The sequence below is a fragment of the Cutaneotrichosporon oleaginosum genome, assembly GCF_008065305.1.
Source record: "Cutaneotrichosporon oleaginosum strain ATCC 20508 chromosome Unknown ATCC20508_contig02, whole genome shotgun sequence".
In the NCBI taxonomy this organism is placed as follows: domain Eukaryota; kingdom Fungi; phylum Basidiomycota; class Tremellomycetes; order Trichosporonales; family Trichosporonaceae; genus Cutaneotrichosporon; species Cutaneotrichosporon oleaginosum.
Window position 1 is genome coordinate 3,086,926 of NW_027072171.1, and position 21,158 is coordinate 3,108,083.

Below are 21,158 nucleotides of genomic sequence, written 5' to 3' on the forward strand. Positions count from 1 at the left end.
GATCTCATCTATGACCTTGGTGACCGACCCGCGTCTCGGCCGGTCGGCACCAGATTCCCAGGGTCGTCTCATTATTTTCACGGATAAGGGCGGCGGATAACGACGTTGTGGAGTGGACGACTAATTTGTCTCGCGTAAGCTTCTCAACCACCTCCACCGAGTGCCACGAGGACGGAGAAGTGACAATCTCCTCCAGCGGGATCAAATCTCGAGGGCTCACGCGAGTTAGGCCCCGCAGTGTGGGCCCACGTGCCGAGCATGACGCCATTGTCTAGAGCTTTCTAGGGCTACGGTGAGTTCGAGGCCGGGTGTAAAAGGGGCCCACCAAGCCGGTTCATGGCGCGTGTCAGGGTGTTTCCGCTTATTGTCCGTCCTCACTGCACGGCCGGCCACGCCCATCTTCGGCTCCAATCCCACGGTCAACCGGTCATGACCTCGCGCCTGACTCCACCAGCGGGCGCACGCGCCACTATATCTCGTCGACGCCATCACCATCGCCATCACTCCCACCGCCCACCCCCTCGCCATGTCCAAGCAGACCTACCTACCGCCGACACTCGCCCTCTTCCCCCTCCCCGCCCCGCACGTCCTCTACCCCTTTCTCCAGGTCACCGTCACGCTGCCCACCGATGTCGTAGGCCACATTCTCTCCACCCTCTCGGAGCAGGCCGACGTCAACAAGCTTGACTCGCGCGACCGCTTCGTCGCCGCCATCCCCGTTGGCGACGGCGACCGTCGCGTCGGCCGGTGGGCGTGTGCGGCCCGCATCAGACGCATATACCGCGCCAACGCCAAGGACCAGGACGACGGCTGGACATGCGTTCTTGAAGGCTTGGTAAGTGTCAACACCGCCTCGGCTAACAGTAGGCCCGGATCCATCTGCCCCGCGCGCTGCCTCCAGTCCTCTCCATTCTTCCTCCGCTGCCGCTCACGGTGACGGCGTATGCCATGCCTGTGCCTACCCCCTCGCCTCCCGTTGACCTCATGCCCGCAGCCATGAAGCTCTTGCCCCAGGAGCTGCACGGCAAGCTCGCCACCCTTCCTGTAGGCGTCCAGGCCGACCTCCTCGCATCTACCCTCCGCTTCTCCTGGGACATTAGAGTCGAGCTTCTCGCCACGCCCAACATTGACGACCGCTGCCTCCGCGTCCGCGAGTGCATGCTCGACCTGCTGTCTAGCAGGGGTATTGCGCCTCCTGAGGAAACGTCTGCCCCAGCTTCGAAGCAGCTTCAGCGCCGCCCCGCGCAGCACATTGCGCCACCCAAGAGTCAGCTGCCCGAGGACCTGCGCCCGCTCGAGGCCCTCGCCCAGAAGCGCAAGGACGAGTTGAGCGCCGCCGCCTCAGAGGCGCTCAACCGCGAGCTCACCCGTCTCGCAAAGATCCCCGCCCAGGCGGCTGAGTACAGCGTCGGTAAGACGTACTGCGAGTGGCTGCTTGCGCTGCCGTGGCACCGTGTGACCGAGGGCAAGCGTCTCGAGCTCGACACGGCCCGCAAGATGCTCGACGAGGACCATGAGGGTCTGCAAGAGGTCAAGCGTCGCGTCATCGAGTACCTCGCCGTGTACCGGCTCAAGCGTGATCTCTGGGAGGAGAAGCAGGCCCGCGAACAGAAGAAGCGCGACGAGGATACCTCTGGTCAGCTGGCCTCTGGCGCCCAGACGCCCTCAACTTCCAAGGAGATTGTTCCCTACGACCCGGAGAAGGCCGCCAAGGCCGTGGCGGCCAAGACTAAGCCCGCGGCCGAGCCAACCGCGCCCGCCGAACTCAAGTTCATGGTCGAGGACACCCCGCCCGACAACGTCTTCCGCGACAAGGCTCCCATTTTGCTTCTCGTCGGGCCACCAGGTGTCGGCAAGACCAGCATTGCGCGCTCCATTGCTCAGTCTCTCGGCCGCAAATTCCACCGAATCTCGCTCGGCGGCGTGCGCGACGAGGCTGAGATCCGCGGCCACCGCCGTACTTACGTTGGTGCCCTCCCTGGTCTCTTCGTCCAGGGCCTCCGCAAGGTCGGCGTCGCCAACCCTGTCATCCTGCGTGAGTGATGAAGGCTATATGATTAACTGATCCCAGTCGATGAGCTTGACAAGGTCGGTCACTCCAGCTACCACGGCGACCCATCGGCCGCGCTTCTCGAGACGCTTGACCCAGCGCAGAACTGGACGTTCCACGACCACTACCTTGGCGACGTGCCCATCGACCTCAGCCAGGTAACATTCATTGCGACGGCCAACTCGCTCGACACGATCTCGCCACCGCTCCTTGACCGCTGCGAGGTCATTGAGTGCCCTGGTTACGTGACGGACGAGAAGCTTGCGATCGCGCGCCGCTTCCTCCTACCGAAGCAGACCAAGGAGAACGGGCTCGAGGAGGTGCGGGCGGCGGACGAAGTCCTCGAGCGTGTCGTTAGCGACTACACGCGCGAGGCAGGCGTGCGTACCCTTGAGCGCGAAATTGCCAAGTTATGCCGCGCAAAGGCCGTGCAATTCTCCAACTCGCGGGACGGCGGCGACAAGTACGACCCCGAGGTCAAGCTCGAAGACCTCGAGGGCATCCTCGGTATGGCCAAGTACGAGGCCGAGGTGCGCGAGGCGTCGGTGCGCCCGGGTGTTGTCACGGGACTCGCGTACCGCGGCTCGGGCAACGGCGGCATTCTCATTGTGGAGAGCACACTGGTGCCGGGCGGCAAGGGTCGCCTCCACCTGACTGGCCAGCTTGGCGACGTTATCCGGGAGAGTGCTGAGCTCGCGCTGGCATGGGTGCGCGCGCACGCGCCGAGCCTCGGCCTGGAAGACCCGCTCAAGGACGTCGACATCCACCTTCACCTTCCCTCGGGCGCGGTGAAGAAGGACGGACCGAGCGCGGGCGTGGCCATGATTCTGGCCTTTGTGTCGTTGCTCACTGGCCGTACTGTGCCGCCGACAATGGCGTTCACGGGCGAGATTACGCTGCGTGGTGCTGTCACGGCGGTGGGCGGTATTCGGGAGAAGGTGCTGGGTGCACACCGAGCGGGCATCACACACGTGGTGCTCCCGGGCCAGAACGAGAAGGACACACACGAGCTGCCGCCCAGCGTACAGAAGATGCGCTTGACGTATGTGCGTTCGGTGGAGGGACTGCTGGAGGAGGTGTGGGGTCAGGAGGTGTGGGCTGGTGGTCAGCGTCCGCCTGCGCAGGCGAGGCTGTAGCGTAGTGTTAGAGTAGAGGTAAGAAAAGAAGAGGTTAGACAAAAGGAGAAAAGGGGGAAAGAAGACGCAGTACGTTGTAGGATGGGATGTATCGCTTGGGTCAACAAAAAGGGCAGTGGGATTGAGCGAGCGGGTCAAGGTCGTGGTCGATGATAGACTGACAGCTGGTGACAGCGCGACAGCTGGTCATGCAGGTCAATAGAGCAATAGATCAATAGATAAATAGATGATGAGATGAGGAGAAGACAGATCTAAAGTGGGGCAGGTGAACAGAACGACGCGATGGCCGGAAGTATTTCAGATGCCGGTGTCGAGGAATAGAGGTCTACCTACTAACTGCGTACGTGCCTATTGAGGGGTTGCCTACGCTGGTCGGTTCGCCGGGACGCCCGAGAGGCACCAGGCCAGGTCATACAGGTCATGCAGCATGCAGGGGTGATGGGCGGGGAGAGGATAGGAGGGAAGGTGGGAGTTAGAGAGAGATCGGAGGGAAGAGGTGGAACGGATGGGACGGATGAGAGGGATGGGCGATGAAGATCCTTAATTTCCGAAAGAGAGTTAGTCCCTCTTCGTTTCACTCGTCAAAGGACACCTGCGCGCCTGCGCTTAGGATCATTAGGGCCCTTAGGGGGAATACTGTGGGGGGGGGCATCGGGAAGAGAGAGTTTGTGTTAATTCTGTCCTTGCATCATTCACAAATCATCAAATTATCCTCTTTCTACGTCTAAAGATAGCTGTAATATATATATATCCGCCTCCTTCTCGCTTGTGGCAATACCGTACATAGTTTGATGAACTATCGCGTAACGATCGCGCGTCGCGTCGTTGCCTTGCTCCTTCGCGTCTGTGTCGTCGCGTCCACGTCTGCGCCATGCGCCTGCGTTAACACGTCCATTCCCTGGCTGGCATGGGTGGCCCACTCCTGGCTGCCTCGCGATGAGCGCGATGGGCGCGATGGGCGCGATGGGCGCGATGGGCGCGATGGGCGATCTGTGCGGCGCCCAGAGGCCAGAGGCCCCTGCAGCCTGCTACCCCTTGGTTTCGCGCCTTGCTTGGCATGGGCATGGGTGGCATGGGTTAGCGTCCGTCGGCGGACATCCACATGATCGGGACCGAAACAGCGGCACCCAACAACGCGGATCCGTTGACGCGAATTCGCTATCCGAGTACAGTGTGTGCTGCCGTCATAGAGGTCAAAACCCAAATGAGCTCTGGCGATGCACATGTACCACTGTCGATCAGATCACATTGGGTGGCTAGGCTGGACTGAATGGTGTGGCGTGCCGTGCCGCCTGCCGCGTACCGCAACCCCTGGATCGGGGAGAACGCGGAGGGGGAGCAGAGGGAGGGAGGCGAGAGGGAGACGAAGAGGGGGTCGGAATCCGGGCAAGACGGATCGAGAGTCGCCCCTTGGCTGTTACCCTGTTGTGGCGTTCATGTCCTGAGGAAGAGGAGTGAGCGTCAGCCATGCTCAGCCACGAAGCCATGAAGCCATGCAAAGCCATGAACGAGGCCTTAGGGGCTTCAGAGAGGTGCATGGGGTGGGGTGAGTGGCATGAGCGTCGACATCCTGATGCATGTTGCATGGTGCATGGGGGCCAAGGTGGGGTGGCCAAGGTTTAAGAAAGATAGTCGGAGGATACAAAGATGCTCCTGGCTCCTTGCCTGCATGGATAGGATTGGATTGCATCAAAAGTGAGACGCGACGCGCATCAGTGGAGGAGTGGCAGCTTGGCTGGCACGGCACGGCGGGCGTGGCTGGGGTGATGGCCAGATTGGGCTGAAGACTGCTGGGTGGAGTACCTTTTTGGATTAACCCCTGTAGAGGATTGTGATTACCCTGCCGCGCCGACCAACACTCTCACATCCCACGCAATAGTCGTCGTCGCCGCCATTGCATCCTGGTAGCTGAGTGCTCCTCCTCCGTCTCCATCTCCCCCTTTGCTCCTCCTCATCCCCTCCCTCATTGTGTCCCTCGTCCTCGTCCTCCTCTTCCTCAGCCGGCTCAGCCTCAGCCTCCTAGCGACCTCGCTACCTTTCCTCTACTCTCCTCCATCCATCCATCCTCCCTCCCTCCCTCCCTTTCATCTGTAGTCTTGTTTCAATCACACTCTCTCACTCACTTTCATTCCCCTCCACTCTTTACCTCTTCTACCTTCGCCACTCCGTCCTCGCACCTCAACAAAACTCCCATGCACGCAGCCGCCATGGCAGCGCGCTATCATCCCGCTTCAGCCGGTCCTTCGAGGCCACCACACATTGTGACCTCGTTCCCAAATCCGGCCCTTCCTCAGCAGCACCATCCTCCTCATCACTCTCACCCCCCTCATCCACAACAGTCACAGCATCTCCAACAGCACGGTGCTCCCCAGCGTCAGCGCTCAGACCACCGTCCCGTAAATGCCGTCCAACCACCACAAGCCTCATCAGCCTGGTCGTCGCCAAACCCAACCCCTACCCCAACCTCGACCTCATTCCCTCCCGCACCCTCCCCGGCGTCCATCACATCTCCCACAACTCACGGCTTCATGACCCAGCCTCTAAACGTTGCTGTTCGCCGCGAGGACTCGTCTGCAAAGCGCAACCCTTTCGTCGAGCTCCTCGACACAGAAAAGGTCTACGTTGAACAGCTCACTCTCGTTATCCGGGTAAGTTGACAGTGCAACACCACTCTTCTTCCTAAACTCATTCCACCCACGTGTGTTGTTGGTTTCGCTCGCTAACACAACAGAGAGTAGCCGCAGCTTGGTCGCGACGTAACCTGCCCCCGCCCAAGCTCGATGCCACCTTTCGCTGCGTCGAGGCCGTGTACCGTGCCAACCGGGCCTTTGGCGTCGTGAGTTACCCCCAGCGCATTCGCAGACCGTCTACTGACAGGCAGCGCTTGAAGGAGATCGGACCCAACCCATCGGACCCCAAGGCTCTTGGCGATTTGCTAATGCGATGGGTGCGTTGTGATCATACGGGTGTCAGCACCCTGCACACATTCGTCCTCTCCATCGCCTCGATTGCTGATCGCTAACGCCGCAGATCGATGATCTCGAGCCGTCATACAGCCGCTACGCCACCATCTTCCTCACCGGGTTTGACAACTATAGCCCAGTGTCGTCCAATCCCCTCCTCCCTCCGATCCTTGACGAGGTTTCGGTGTCGTCCCCACCTACGCCGCCGCTGCAGCGATGGTCGCTGGATGCGCTATTCCTGCTACCTTATAACCGCCTTCGCTATTACCGAAAGCTCTACTCGCGGTTGCTGCAAAACACGACCGAAGGGCGCAGCGATCACCGTCTGTTGGACAGCTGCGTGAAGCGCCTCGAGGCGCTTGTGGACGAGGTGGAGGCGCGTCTGGAGTGCGACGTGTCAGAGGAAGATGCGCCTTCCTCGGCCGGCGCTGAAGACCAAAGCAGGGAGAACAGCTGGCCCAACGACAAGAATCCAACGAGCCGGACGAGCTCGGGCGTCGACAGCTCGGTTGAGACGCACTCGGTGTAGGTTTCCGCATACACACTTGCGCTCGTCCATGTTAACTGAAACAGCCTTTCGTCATTCAACTCGCGCATGGACAGCACGCGCAACTCTCAAACGTCAGCAGCCACGAGTATCACACATTCGCCCGGGCAGCCGCCAAAAGTCGTTCCGACCGCGCCCGTCCCTCCGATTTCAGATCTCGAGCTCCGCATTGACTGCGAGCGAACTATTGATCTCTTCACCATGCAGCCGAGGGTACGTCCACATGTCCGCAGGGTTGTTCATGCTGACGTACAGAAATGCAAGTTGCACATGAACCCGCCTGGTCTTGCCTATCAGCGCCAGGTCCGCTCCTCACATGACGTCGTTATCTACTTCACCCCATCGTCCACCCGGCAACAGGTTGTGCATCGCAGAGCGCATCTCTTCATCCTCACCGACCTCTTCTTGATTACCGACCGCATGGAGGCCAGCGAGAAGGCGGCGATGGCCCAGCGCGTTGCCGCTCAGCAGCCCGATCGTCTGGGCGAGGGTTCACCCATGCCGGAAATGTGGCTGGCTTACCCGCCCCTTGCCGGCAAGCACCTATCAATTGTCGAGGGCGAGCAGAGTGAGTTGAGATGCTGTATTTTTTGACATGGCACACTCTGACCTGCAGGTAATGTCGTCGCTGTCACCGTGATGCGCAAGGAGACTTTTGTTATTCACGGCGAATCAGAAATCGAACGAGACCTCATTATGAAGAGTGTCTCCGAGTGCATCGAGTTTGCAACGTACTCGTCTGCTCAGCGCGTGACGCCGTTGCCTTCGCCAATGCCGTCCCCCATTGATGGTCCTGCGCGCTCCCTCGCTTCAACCGCGAGCTCTGTTCGCTACCCCAGTCCTATGCCCGGGCAAATGCCTGAGGTGCCAACGCTCACTGTCCCCATGAGCAACATGCAGCTTGAGCCTGGCCAAACTGTACCTGTTCCTCCGAGCAAGCTGCAGCTCGAGCCTGGGCAGACGACCAACTGGAACCAACCTCCTTCGGCGATGCCGCAGCCGAGGAATGCAGGTGCGCCTCTTCCTCCGCGCAAGACGAGTCTGCGGCAGGCACCTCCGTCCAACTCTCGCCCAATGTCTCCAAACGTCGCACCTGGCCCCCCGGGAATGCCCCTGTCTCCAATGGTGGGGCAGGGTATGCCATCGCCAATGATTGGGCAGGGCATGCCTTCGCCAATGTCTCCGGTCTCCGAGCCCGTTATGCACGACCGCTTCGCCCAGCGCAACGTTTCCGGCCGCTCAGTTCACTCCACCACGTCGACGCACTCCGACTTCTCGCAGCAGTCTTCTCCGGCGCGCCTCGGCGTCCACTCCGGGTTCCCGGCGATGTTGCGGCAGCCGAGTCCTCAGATGGCCCGGCAAGCCTACGGGCCCGGTCCGATGCGCAACGATCTCCCTCCTCTTCCGCATCAGGGTGCAGGTTTCAACATGGACAATGGCTACTTCCCGCCTGAACGCCAGTCGTATCCTAATCAGCCCATGGACAGGCGCCCAAGCCCAGGCATTCCTCCGCCTCAGCGGGCACGCTCTGCGGAGCCGTTCAGTGAGGTGGACGATCTCCGACCCCCCGACATGCCTTCCCTTCGCTTCGGTGCCCTGCGGTCCGAGTCTCCGGCTCCTGGTCTGGGCGCGCGTGACGCCGACTCACCACCTCCTTCGCCAACCCAGGAGGAGGCGCCGAGGATCCGTGGGCCCACGTCAATCACAGCGCAGATGAAGTGCAAGATCTTCCTGCAGCAGGGTCACGGGCAGTGGAAGTCGCTTGGGCACGGCAAGCTCAAGCTGTATGTCGAAAAGGAGCGCAATATCAAGCAGCTGGTCGTCGACTCGGACAAGTCGTCGACTCTTATTTCCACCATTGTTCTCACGGACGGCGTCGAGCGCGTCGGCCGCACCGGTGTCGCCGTTGAGATCTCGGATCAGGGACAGCACACTGGCGTCATCTACATGATCCAGCTCCGCAATGAATCCTCGGCGCGCGGCTTCCATGACTCACTGCTCGCCGGCTCTGACCGAGCGAGAGCGTAATTATACCCACCATCAATCCATATCCATCCTAGAATCGCCTTACGGCACCGTTAGACGACCTCAATATCACCCTCTTCCCTCCTGTGGGGCGGCGCAATGTTTCACATATCACGAGCACGACACTTTCATTCCCTCCTCGTTCCACACACGATTGACCGGCGAGCAAATAATTTGCACACACACTTTGTAGGCGTATGGACAACGTGCATCGGCGCTTTGAGAGCAAAAACAAAACGCACGAGGCTGCAATATGGTCTCGGCTTGTGAGCTTGTGGTGCTGCACTTGCTCTAATTCGGCCGCCACTTATTGGGAGGCGCGCATGGCGAGTGCGAGAGCGCGCAAATGTGGACGCGTGGCAGCAGGGCCTGAAATTGAGGGCGTTTGGAGGAATTGCAGGGTTTTGTAATGACAAGATTGCAGGACGGGATGAGGGCGGTAAAGGAGGAACACGAGGCCACGAGGGATATAGCCCAGATTATTAGGGGCGAGTAATTGAAGGCTAAATTTGGTGCCACCTGCAACTCTCTCACGGTGAACGCACGCGTCAGGCCCAGCGCGAGTATTTGGCGTCGAAGCTTCCAAGTCGTCCGCCAGCCCAAAGTCCAAAGTCCAAAGTCTGTCAGACTACGACTAGTCATCTGCTGCGCCGAGCTCCGACATCAACCACACCTGCAACCACACTCTCTTAATCTCCTTTACCACCCCCGCCTTACCGCCCTACCTCCCTTCGCCCTCCGCCGCCTCCTTCCCCCCCTCAGCCTCGCCCGCCCCGACGCCGCTCGCCCGAGGTCTCGAAACGGCGTCTCATCGCGCTCTCCGCGCGTCTCCCTCCCGCCTGCCCAGCGCTCCCCTTTTCGTAAGTCATCGCTCGGTGCTGGCTGCTTGTGCCCATCTCGGCGTGCATCATTGGCGCAGCTGGAAGGACGCAGACGCAGGCGCCCTCGTCCTGCAGCAGTCACGCGCGCTGCTTCTCCTTCATCCTTCCCCTCCATCTTCGCCTCGCCCCTCTACCCCTCGTCCTCCTCGTTCTCTCCCTCCTCCTCGTCATCGTCGCTCGCCTCTCCAATCCTCTCACGTCCTCCTTCGTGCTCCCTGCTCGAGCATGTCCAGTCCATGCATCTTCACCTCGCTATGTCTTCCTATCTCCTTGGTCGCCATCTCTCTTTCACCCCGCAAGATCGCTAACCCCTAGGCAGTCACCTGTCCCTGGCCTCCCGTCAACATGCATCCCGGCGTGCTGCACCGTCGCTTCTTGAGCGATCTGTCGACGTCGCTCTTCTCCTTCGTCCTTCCCCTCCTGCCGACGTCGGAGGAGCTGACGATCAAGGAAGAGTGCGTCTCCTCACTCTCCTCGGCGCACGCTAACAGGCAGAGTCCGCACGCTCATCGAGAAGCTCATCAAGACGATCGAGCCCAGTGCGCGCCTCCTCAGCTTTGGGAGCAGCTGCAACTCCTTCGGACTGCGTAACTCGGACATGGACCTTGTTGTGCTTATCGACGACCCCGAGGCTGGCCTCGACTCGAGCCTTTTCGTCCAGATGATCGGCGACTTGCTGGAACGCGTGCGTCCCATCCCTTCTCTCACCTGCACCTCCTCCCACGCTTCCCCTCTCCCCTGGTCTCCTCGCCCTGCTGACAACAGGAGACCAACTTTGACGTCAAGCCGCTGCCCAAAGCGCGCATACCGATCATCAAGCTTAACCTCGCTGCGTCGCCCGGTTTGCCGTTTGGCATCGCGTGCGACATCGGTATCGAGAACCGGCTAGCGATCGAGAACACGCGTCTTCTGTTGACATACGCGACCATCGACCCCGCGCGCGTGCGCACTCTTGTCCTATTCCTCAAGGTGTGGGCCAAGCGCCGCCGCATCAACTCGCCATATCGGGGGACTCTTTCGTCCTGTGAGCTCCCTCCCGGCGACTTTGCTGACCCCAGACGGAATCACCCTCATGGTCCTGTACTTCCTCGTACACGTCAAGCAGCCGCCAGTGTTGCCGAATCTGCAGCGCATCGCCCCCGTCCGCCCCATCACCGAGGAGGAGATGATGCTCGAGGGCCGCAACGTCTACTTCTTTGACGACGTCGAGATGCTGCGCCAGGAGTGGTCAAGTGTCAACTTTGAGAGCGTCGGCGAGCTCTTGATCGACTTCTTCCGCTACTTCTCCCACGACTTCCAGTTCAACACCATGGTGCTGTCGCTGCGCGCCGGCCCCTTGACGAAGGAGAGCAAAGGATGGACCAACGACATCGACGTCGGTGGCCTCAACGAGATGGCGCGTGACCGCAACCGCTTGTGTATTGAGGACCCCTTTGAGATTACGTACAATGTCGCCCGTACCGTCACGAAGGATGGGCTGTACACGATCCGCGGCGAGTTTATGCGTGCAACGCGAGTGAGTGGGCTCCTTGCCCTTTGGTCTTCTACCCCTCCGCCAATGCTAACCGCAGATCCTCACGCAGCGGCACGACCGCGCGGTCCTCGCTTTGGCCGAGTTGTGTCGAGAGCGCGAGGACGAGCTGCTGCGCGCACCGCGCTCCGCCTCGCCTGCGCCACGCACGATCGCCGGTGGCCGCGCTCACTTCGGGGCAGGGGCCCGTGAGGGATGGCAGCGCTCGCAGAGCCAGCAGCCGTACGAGCGCGCGTTCAGCGGCAACGGGCCCGAGGCGCCGCGGAGAGGGCGCGCAGTCGACAACGGGCCGGCGGCAGCACCGGAAGCGCCGAGCGCGCAGGACATGTGGCTCGCGGCGCAGGGCGCCAACCTCGGCAGCCCCGCGCCGAGCGGTCTGGGGCTCGGCGGCGACCCGGCCTTCGAGTACCGGCGCGGCAGGGAGGCGGCGTCGCCCTCCTTCCCGGCGCCAGTGCGCCGGCGCGCGCCTGCGTACGACAACCCCAATGCGGCGGGGACGGTGAGTGCGCCGTTGTCGCCGTCGCGGCTGTACGCGCAGCTCGAGATTGGACGTGGGCCGTCGGCGCCGGCGCCGGCGCCGTGGCCGCCCGCGTTCGAGGGGCAGCGCGGCGGGTTCGGCGCCCCAGGCATGCCGCCTGTCGGGCCCGTTGTGCGCCCCGCTGCGCGCGACCTGTCCATCCCGCCCAGCGGCTTGCACCAGAGCCACACACCAGACCCCGGGTCGCCACTCAGCACGTTTGCGCCATTCTCGCCCCCCGTCATAGCCAGCACGCTGCACCCGTCCAGTGCTGAGGGCAAAAACAATGGCAGCTATATCAGTCCCAGCGCGCTCCTGTCGCCCGCACCGGCGTCAGGCCCCTTGCCCAAGGATGGCGACCTTGTGCAAGGCTTCAGTAAACTCGGTGTCGATGACAAGAGCCCATAGAAGTGAGGGGACGGGCGCATTGCATGCATCGTGTCTTGCTGGAGCGTGCCCAGAAGCCGAGTTGATGGAGCTGGCAAGTCGACGAGTCGCCATGTCGATGAGCTGCGGGGCTGAGACTGCAAGGTTGGGACTAGTTCGCATCAGTGACCATTAACAAGGTATTGATTGCATGGGGTGAGGGTCATCAGGATCACGGTGGGGAATATTAAGGAATGACCAGGTGAACTACTACTGTATGGGACACAACTCGCCGAGAGTTTTTATACTGCCTCATGCCCGGTGGCGCTCTCCCCGTTGACATACTCCACGAGACGCCTAAGGTTCTCGATCTGAGACCGAAGGCAAATAGAGCTCGCGCCTTGTATTTGCGCCGGCCCCATTTCCGCCCCCGTCTGACGCTTCCGCGCGCGCACAAACCTCTTGTTTGCGTCACGCTTGCTGTACTTCGTAAACAAGCGAAATCGTGAGAATGAAAGCGGTAACTCTCGACGATAGTAAACGACGGCCCGGTGTCCCTCCCAAACTGCCGTGATGAACTCGGCGTCGTTGTCGGAACACACCGTCTTGAAGTGCCGAAGCACCTCCGCGCGCATTGTCATACGGTCTTGGACGTTGACGGACGAGATTGCCGGCGGCAGCATGTAGTGGGGAACCTTTGCTTCATGTATAGGAAGTGATGGTCTGGTCGATGGTGGAACCGCACTTGTCGTCACCGCCTGCGACACTGCAGGACTCGTCGAGACAGAGGAAAAAAGGCAACTGGTAGGTGACGAGGAACCGACGATGGCGTCATTGGCAGAAGAGGCCCTGGAGGAGAGGGAAGAGAGGTCGAAAGAGGCTCTGGAACGCCTCGCCATGAAAGCAGTCGCGGGAAATGTCTGAGACGCAGTCGACTTCTGAGTGAGGGGTGTGACGAAATGCGGAGTGAAGGTGGCAATCTGTGGCTCCGCTGCCGGCCACAAGGCGTCCCTCTCAGATAGGGTGGGGCCGTTGACAGAGTCCGATGTCGCATCGTCAGATGCTGGGGAGTGGCGCAGGATAGAAGTTGGAGGCTGCGAGTTCCGAACAGAAGCGCTGCCTGATGCCATCGGTGCACCGGCCGAGGGCGACAGCTGCAGGCGGAATCGAACTGTCGGCCGGGGAAGCGGGATCGGGTTTTGCGGAACACTGTTGGGCGTGGAGTTGAGTTGAACGGAAGGCTGTGGGGTCGCGCGCGTGACCTCAGCTAAAGACTCGTACCCGCGCACGCGTCGTAAACGCGACGGCGGCCGAAACTCTGCCGGTCCAGGAGGAGCTTTGGGCATCTGTGACATTAGACTGGCCGGAAGCGTGAGAAGGAAGGTCGGTCAAGACGAGGTTTGGAAGAGGGGCTGGGAGGCAAAGGGACCGACTTACATTGACGAGGTCCCAACGAGCTACCAGGCTATGTGAAAATGGAATGAGGACGTGCTGAAAGTGTGAGAACGAATGACTTGGAATGCCTGGAGAATTGGGAACTGGCGCAAGGGGAGTGCGCGGGGGGGTGAGGGAGGCAAAACGGGGGGAGGCAGACTCACGAAGGGCAAAAGATGACAAGGAAGGCGGGCTGGTACATGTACCAACGAGGCACTCCGAAGACCGATGGGTATATACCTTGTCTAATAGTGTAATCAGGGGACAGGACGTGCAAAGGTTCAGAGAGGCAAGGGGCACATGGCAGGCGGGCTCACCGGAGAGGTCGACGTTGATGATGAGATTCAGAGGTCGGTATTAAAGATGCGACGAGAGGGCCAAGAAGGCCAAAGTGTACACGACGTGAGTTGAGGAGAGTAGAGCGGTAGGCGTATAGGCGACAGAACAGAGGGGCTAGTGAGGAGAAATGTACAAGAAAGAGAGAAAATCCAACAAGAGGCTGGGAGATGATGTTGAGAACAAGAGAGATGAGGCAAAGAGATATATGTACCGTTTTCATCCATGGACGTCACCACCTTCCTTGCCTTACACAGTCACTACTCGCCCCACTCGCCCCACTCGCCCCACTCGCCGCTTGCCCCATTCCCACTGTCCCAATCTGACCATCTCGTCTTGCTGACGCGTTTCCGCAAGATCCGCAAGCTGAGTTGATCGAGCTGACAGTCGACGATCGACGAGTGGCCGCCAAAACCAAAGCCCCGAGCCCTCCTCGGAGAATCTACGGTGATCATGAACCATGTGACGATTTGCATGGTTGTGGAGGTCTCTACATAATGAATCAAGCGCCATGAGCCCGAGAATCATACATCCTTCCCCTAGTCCCCGTTCTCTCTGCACTCAATCTGGAGGTTCTCCAACTCCACGATAACGTGGCGCATCTGCTCAGTGAGCTCGTCAGAAGCAGAACGGGGGTGCGCGGTACGAGGCCTGCGCAAGCGGCAAGTTACGGCTGGCCCCATCACCGCATGACCCTGTTGTGCTGCCTTGCGCTTGGCGGCTCGCGCAAGATCCTTATCCCACTGGCGTTTTGATTTCGAGGTCGCATGTCGAATTCGAAACTTCGTGGCACCAATCCTTGAAAGGCTCCGATACCAGATATTGACCCAACTCGCCTCGAACTTGATGCAGTCCAAACTACCACCTTCAGTGGAGCAAACATTAGCAATGTGATCCTCAACGCGCTTCCTCGCGGAGATACACTCGGCCTTGTTGACGGAGAAGAGACCTGAGACGAGCATGGACTCGTGAATCGAGGTGACGTGGGTTGGGTACTCTTCCTTGGGCGGCATAGGCGCGCGATCATTCGAAACCGACACAGACAAGTCGGAGACGACCCGGGACGAAAGTGATAAAACGGTCGATTTGCCGCGTGCAGTGAGTTCATCTAAGTGGCTCGGGGGCCCTACCGGCTGCGTTGGCGCGAGAGCAGTTGGCGAAATGTTCAGAACATCGTAGGGTGGGAGCCACTTGGCAACGTTGGCCGCGTCGTTCCGATAATGAGGCGAGTAGCGCGCAAAAGCCTCATGGGGGTTGCTAGAACGGGATTCGAACAAGCGGGGGACGAGAAAGTGGACCGGCTGTGTCTTGGGCCACTTCACTGAGCCAGCGCCGCGCTCGTCAGCACCACGACAACTTCTTCCATATTCTTCCGGCCGCGGGCGGCAAATAGCGCTACCAATGTTGAAGGGGACAGTAGAACCACCGACGGCTTCCCAAGCTTGTCCGGGACGTGTTGCAGGGGTAGCTTCGGTCGACAAGGACCGGAAATCAAGGAGCAGTGACAGTGTAACGGGGTCCTGCGATGGCTCAGGATGAGGTTGATGAGGCATGGATGCCTCACTCCCGCGACGTGCGTCCGACAAGTCGTCGAGAGTCTCGGGATCCCGCTGAGGCTGAGGGAAGCTAGCACAAACTGAGCCGGAGGCGGGATCGGGTTGATAGAGCGCCCTTTTCGTTGGATACCGGGGCGCCTTGGGCATAAATCAGTTGTATCTAATGTAGTGTGAGAATTCAGTCAATAGGAAGAGGAGTAGGAGGCAGAGATGCCAACTCACTGTGAATTCCGTTCGTGACCAAGTAGGGATAACGCCAGGCGAATATCAAGCTTTGAGGGACGTGTGAGGCAAGGGGTTGCTGAAAGCGTGAGAAGGAAGGTCGTTGAAGAATTGGGGACAAGTAAATAAAGCACAAAGCAAGAGTCAATGAGGTAAAGTGACTCACTCGGGGGTCTGTGGCAAACAAAGATACAGCCAAAACTCGGTGCTAGCCAAGATGTCTAGTAGTGTGAGCTGAGAGGAAAGGGCGCGAGAGGAGAGCTGGCAAGGGGACTGACAGAGGGCAACGGTCGGTGACAAGGGAGTGACTTGTCTCACAAGCCTAAGAGGGGGCCTGGTAGAGGAGAGGAGACGGTGACGACAGACAGACTGCGAGGCGAGAGACAATATCGGTTGTGAGGAGAAAGATTCGGAGGGGATGATGAGGGCGATGAGGAAGAGTGGAGAGGCAAGTGGGTAATCAACATCTTTTCAAGCTAACAAGGCAGGGTGATTCAACCACGGGTGTCAGCACCTTCCTTCCCCACGAGCCACACTCGCCCCACTGGCCACTGGCCGATTTCCTACTGCTACTGCTGCGGTGCGGTGCGCTAACCCACTATGAGCGCGTATTCGTATACACGAGCTGCCGGTGCGTGATGATCGTCATGACTGTATGCTCGGCGACCCACTGGCAACTCCCACGTGCAAGACGATCACGCAGCGCTAATGAGTGTTCCAGCGATTCAGCGATATCAAAGATCGATATCTAAGTAGCCATTTCTGCCACTCAGCCACTCAGATAATCGGCCATGATGTGCCGTTTTAGACAAGGGACGCTGGAAGCAAGAGCAGCCTGCGGGCGCCCGCAACTCGGCTCGCATGAGGCTTCAATCACTGAATGTTAACACATAACATCGATGAATTGATCTACAGGGGGAACGGGACGAACGGGGCCAGAAGTATTTGTAGTCGCCGCAGTCTCGCTGAACTCAACTGCGGAGGTATGGTACCCCGCAGGCACTGATGATGCCAGCACGAATGCGCGTCTGCGATTGAATCGACCCTCAAAGATACGCCGAACGCCAGAGTGATCAATCGGGAAGCGTGGGCGAATGACGGGGATGCGGCTTTGCATGTCGACAAAGCGATCGGTCTCGTCCTTGGCATTAGTACCCTGCGACCACAACTCGGCTCCATTGCGCGGATCACGCACAATAATCTCCCTGCCCAACAGTTCCTAGCGAGATCAGCGGTCATTCTACTACGCGGTCCGGCCTCTCGCCAATGGCGTCTAGTGGGCTCAACTGACCTCCACAATGTCTTCGAGGGTCACGATGCCCAGTGCTCCCCTTGACTCGCCGGGGTGTGTCGAAATCAACAGAATGTGGCTCACTCCGGTCTGGAAATAGTTCATGGCTGTCTTGTTAGCCTGGCTCATGGAGAGGCCTTCACTGCTCACCTTCCACAAGGGAAAGATCGGGTGGGCATTGCGGCAATGCCTGCGTAGTGAGGGAGCGCACCGTCCTTTTCTCAACAAGGTCATACCCAACGAGCGCCCGGAGAAGCAAGACCCCACTGTAGTCAGTTTGCGCAGTGCGCAGCGATCATGCTCACATAAATAATCCCGGTCGGGCTGCCTCAAAAACAGGAATACGAGTGTGTCCTTTCCGCAAAATCTGGCGTCAGCTCGGAGTCACAATCCGCCAGGCTGCCATACCTCCTCTATTAGCGCCTCATCCACGACTCGGTCGGATGACAAACAATACGTGTCGCCGAGTGGTGTCTGTGTGAGCCCCGCAAGCGCGTTAGCAGGCCGAGCAGCACAATGAAGAGTTGTGAGCTTCGAGCTGATCTCACCATTATTGTGCCCACTGTCTTTCCCGAAAACTCGAGCACGTTACCTAGGAGCAGTAACTCATCATCCGCAAGTTTGTCTTCGACACCGAGAGAGACGAAAGCCTTGAGTTCCGCCTTACGGTATCGTACGCCCTCGTCGTGCTTGCCAAATAGGCAATCGAGAATCTGGCGTTAGCCACGAAACGCCAAAACATACCATGGCCATCGGCTTGGCGATTGGGTATAGAAGGAAGACGAGTCCGCGGACGAAGGGGGCAAAAGACGCTCCGATGGTGAGTCCATATTTGTTGCAAATGGCTGGGTTAGTCGCCGAACCGGGACAATGTCCTCACCCTGCGGAATGACTCTAGTGGAATGTCAGTTCACGCTTCAAGCCTGTGATCGCTACTCACTCGCCAAAGATGAGCTGCGTGTCAGCATTTCCTAATGTCAGCGGCGCGGACACTTACCTCGAGTGCAGTTGCACCTAAGATTGCAATCCATCCACCCCCAATCTTTCATGAGTTATGCTCTGATGAGTCCCACAGGGGGTTGCCGTTAAAGACGACACGAACGCACCACGCTGTCAAGAAAAACGGGGAGTGACGTGTTGATGAGTGTGTTGCCTGGGGTTAGCGTCGCAGCGAGATTAGACCGTCCACCATGAGCGGCGGGAGAGGAACCAAACAAGTTAGGTTCTAATCCTCTCCTCCTCCAATTGGGTCCCTCGCTGACGTCGCGAACGCACGTCTAACTCACAAAGAAGAAGCACGACGAGAACAAGATGCCGCCCTATCTTGAGGAGGTTAAGGACGCGGGGGGCCTGTTCCTGCTCCTCGAGCGTCCCCACTTGACTCAATACCTGCAAGTTGATCTGGCTTTCAGCTGAGATTGGAGTGTCGAACTCACCGTGTCGAGACCCATGAGCCCAAGCGTCAAGCCAGAAAAGATGCCTCCGAGGAGCACAAGGGCAACGGCGGTAAGAATGTACCAAACGAATCTAGGGTCGGAGGGGGTGACATGCACATGCTTGGTGACTGTTTGTCAGCAGGCCGGAACGGCACGGTGAGAATGTACGCGCCCGATAAGGTACTGTTCAGAGTGGTGTGCATGATGGCAAGGGCCGTATCATGGGAGACATCCATGAGTATGGGTGTTCGAGCTGAGATACGTTCTGGTTGAAGAAATGGGCGTTATGGTTGAAGAATGGGAGAAGAGATGTAGAATGATGAAGAGTAGCGGGACGCGGGATGCGAAAGGAAGGTCAAGTTGACGTGTGCGGTGAGAGAATCTGGCAGATGGTAGACGCAGCAGATCCTCATACCTCAGTCGCTGGTGGCCACGACACAGTCCGCCGTCCGCCGTCCTCCTCCGCCCCTCCGCTCGTTCGCCCCTCCGCTAGCCGCCAGTGACCCATTGAACTTGTGTCGGCGTGGAATGCTTGGAAAGCTATTCACGTGCGAATGGTAACGTATGCGATTGGCTACGAATTGCGCCTCATATCACGACACACATTGCTCGATACACGTTGGAAGAGCTGAGATGTTATCCTTGCTTCTGTCTTCAAATATCTACATATAGCTGGCCAAGACCCCCGTCTCGCGTCAGGCGTCTCCGCGCCTCGCCGCATTCCCTTCGGCTGAGCCCCGCTTATGCCGCCCCCCCGTCGCCGGCATTGGAAGCCGCCGGTATGGCTAATGGGAACTTTCGCGACCTCCACATGACGTCGACGGAACTTAGCCGAGATGTGCTGCCAGCCCGAGGCAAGATTCGACGTCTTCAACGGGCCTCCCATCTTGTCGTTGCTGCGTTTCCGTCTCCGTTATTCCCGCACACGCCCTCACATCATGTCTCACCAGGTGTCTCGTGCGGCGGTCATTGGCGCCGGCCAGATGGGTCTCGGCATCGCCTACGTGACCGCCCTCTTTGCCAAGCTCCCCGTTGGGCTGCACGACCCGTCCTCCAACGGCCTCAAACGCGCTATGGAGAACCTCGACAAGATCTTCGCACGCGACGTGGCCAAGAACCGCTTCTCGCAGGAGGATGTCGACGCCGCGCGCGCCCGCATCACTCCCGTCCAGGGCGACGGCACTGATGCAAATGGGGGTAACCCCGTGCACGCCGACACGGACATCGTCATTGAGGTGAGTAGGAAGTTTCGGAGCTCGAGAGGTGGGGCTGGTGCATCAGCAGCAGTGGCCTTCCCTCTGATATTCCGTCCTATCTACGCACCTACTTCCCACCAAGTGATGACGCACTCACTGTAGGCCATTCCCGAGATCACCGACCTCAAGCTTGGTCTGATGCACCGCCTGGCGACGCGCCTTCCTGCCCCCGCTATTCTTGGCACCAACACCTCGTCCATCTCGGTCACGCGCCTTGCTGCTGCCGCCTCACAGGCCGATGACAACGGCGAGTCGAGCGGACGTGTTGTTGGTATCCACTTCTTCAACCCCGTGAACATGATGTGAGTGTGAGCCAAGTAGACAGATGTTAAGCAGCACCCTGCCTAGCAAGTCTGTCTGATGATGTTTCCGAGTTTGCAAGGATTGGGCAGTTTCCTTGTTGCTAACGCACAGGAAGCTCTGTGAAGTCATCCCCGCCACGCAGACAACGAGCGAGACTCTCCGCCGTGCCAAGGCATTCGGCGAGGCCTGTGGCAAGAGTACGTGCCCCTCCCGAGACTGCTGACATCCAGCCGTTGCCGTCTCATCTGACAACCCGGGCTTCATCTCAAACGCCATCCTCATGCCCATGATCAACGAGGCCATCATGCTTCTGGAGCGTGGCGTTGCCACGAAGGAGGACATCGATACGACATTCAAGCTTGGCATGGGCCACCCAATGGGCCCACTCACCCTCGCCGATCTCATCGGTCTCGACACATGCCTTAACATTCAGAACGTGCTGTACAACGAGTCCAGCGATTCCAAGTATCGCCCGGCGACGCTGCTCAAGCGCATGGTCGACGCGGGCTATTATGGACGCAAGTCGGGGCGCGGCTTCTATGAGTACAGCCAGCCGGGCAAGTGAACAGAGGCTCTATGTCATGAGTGCAATGTGACTGAGTGCACGAGGCAGCCGGGCTCTGAAGCTGGTCGATGTCGAGCTAACCGATGTGCAACAGCCGGACGTGTGCGAGTCTAGGAGCTAAGCATGAGGTGGCACAAATTCGAATGCATGCTCCCAATTACTCGGGCTCGATGGTGCTGGTGCAGTGAACACTACGCCTCCTGGACTGCGGAGGACGATGGTGGTGAGGGTGGCCCACTGTTGAACAGTGGCCGTGCGGAGTGCTCAGCTATTGGATGGCTGCCTCTACATTGTCGGACATGATTGCTTGTTTGCCCTTTCTCATCAATATTCTGCATTGTCTAACTGGGTGAGCTACACATTTCGCCGGAGAAGTGTGCCAGTTAGAGCTGAGGTTCGATCCCGGTTGTGAGTACTCACAGGTGACGGTTGAACGGCCCCCGGGTGGTAGTGAGTATTCATACTAAGGGTTGAAATGGCCGCCAAAGCCCGAACTCCAATGCCATCTTTTTGGACACCATTGGGAGGCGCACAGAGGTCCAGCGTCAGCCTACCTTTTGGTCTTCCATACTCCCTTCCACGCGTTAACTCCGGTCCGGCGTGATCACCAACCCGCATCCATATCACGCCAGAATGTGCGCAGAGCTCGCCGCATCAGAGGCCATTGGCAGAATCGGGGTGAGCGTCTTGGGCAAGGAGCGTCGGGTCTGGTGTGCGGACCGTTCTGAGCAGTGCTTCCATCA

At 59.2% G+C, this 21,158-nt stretch overlaps 6 protein-coding genes across 6 annotated transcripts; 4 read left to right on the forward strand and 2 right to left on the reverse strand.

The window, feature by feature from the left end:
- Positions 1–1,158: 1,158 nt before the first annotated feature.
- Positions 1,159–3,186, forward strand: COLE_02915 (uncharacterized protein; the record flags this gene model as incomplete). Its single annotated transcript, XM_018420393.1, has 2 exons — positions 1,159–2,035; positions 2,072–3,186. The coding sequence occupies 2 exons, from the start codon at positions 1,159–1,161 to the stop codon at positions 3,184–3,186; spliced, it is 1,992 nt and encodes a 663-aa protein (XP_018278396.1).
- A 2,528-nt stretch (positions 3,187–5,714) lies between these two features.
- Positions 5,715–8,724, forward strand: COLE_02916 (uncharacterized protein; the record flags this gene model as incomplete). Its single annotated transcript, XM_018424811.1, has 7 exons — positions 5,715–5,834; positions 5,918–6,022; positions 6,068–6,133; positions 6,217–6,674; positions 6,723–6,909; positions 6,952–7,264; positions 7,313–8,724. 7 exons carry the CDS (start codon positions 5,715–5,717, stop codon positions 8,722–8,724), a joined length of 2,661 nt encoding a protein of 886 aa, XP_018278397.1.
- A 1,223-nt stretch (positions 8,725–9,947) lies between these two features.
- On the forward strand, positions 9,948–12,058 carry COLE_02917 (uncharacterized protein; the record flags this gene model as incomplete). Its single annotated transcript, XM_018419268.2, has 5 exons — positions 9,948–10,057; positions 10,098–10,287; positions 10,368–10,626; positions 10,661–11,118; positions 11,174–12,058. The coding sequence occupies 5 exons, from the start codon at positions 9,948–9,950 to the stop codon at positions 12,056–12,058; spliced, it is 1,902 nt and encodes a 633-aa protein (XP_018278398.1).
- Positions 12,059–12,318: 260 nt separating this feature from the next.
- COLE_02918 (uncharacterized protein) lies at positions 12,319–13,362 on the reverse strand (the record flags this gene model as incomplete). Its single annotated transcript, XM_018419270.2, has 1 exon — positions 12,319–13,362. The coding sequence occupies one exon, from the start codon at positions 13,360–13,362 to the stop codon at positions 12,319–12,321; it is 1,044 nt and encodes a 347-aa protein (XP_018278399.1).
- A 3,085-nt stretch (positions 13,363–16,447) lies between these two features.
- Positions 16,448–18,527, reverse strand: COLE_02919 (uncharacterized protein; the record flags this gene model as incomplete). Its single annotated transcript, XM_065626246.1, has 12 exons — positions 16,448–16,783; positions 16,856–16,962; positions 17,006–17,121; positions 17,161–17,222; positions 17,404–17,568; positions 17,600–17,714; positions 17,796–17,809; positions 17,853–17,897; positions 17,962–18,008; positions 18,142–18,256; positions 18,292–18,419; positions 18,464–18,527. 12 exons carry the CDS (start codon positions 18,525–18,527, stop codon positions 16,448–16,450), a joined length of 1,314 nt encoding a protein of 437 aa, XP_065482515.1.
- A 600-nt stretch (positions 18,528–19,127) lies between these two features.
- On the forward strand, positions 19,128–20,415 carry COLE_02920 (uncharacterized protein; the record flags this gene model as incomplete). Its single annotated transcript, XM_018423348.2, has 4 exons — positions 19,128–19,526; positions 19,650–19,849; positions 19,962–20,047; positions 20,081–20,415. 4 exons carry the CDS (start codon positions 19,128–19,130, stop codon positions 20,413–20,415), a joined length of 1,020 nt encoding a protein of 339 aa, XP_018278401.1.
- Positions 20,416–21,158: the final 743 nt, after the last annotated feature.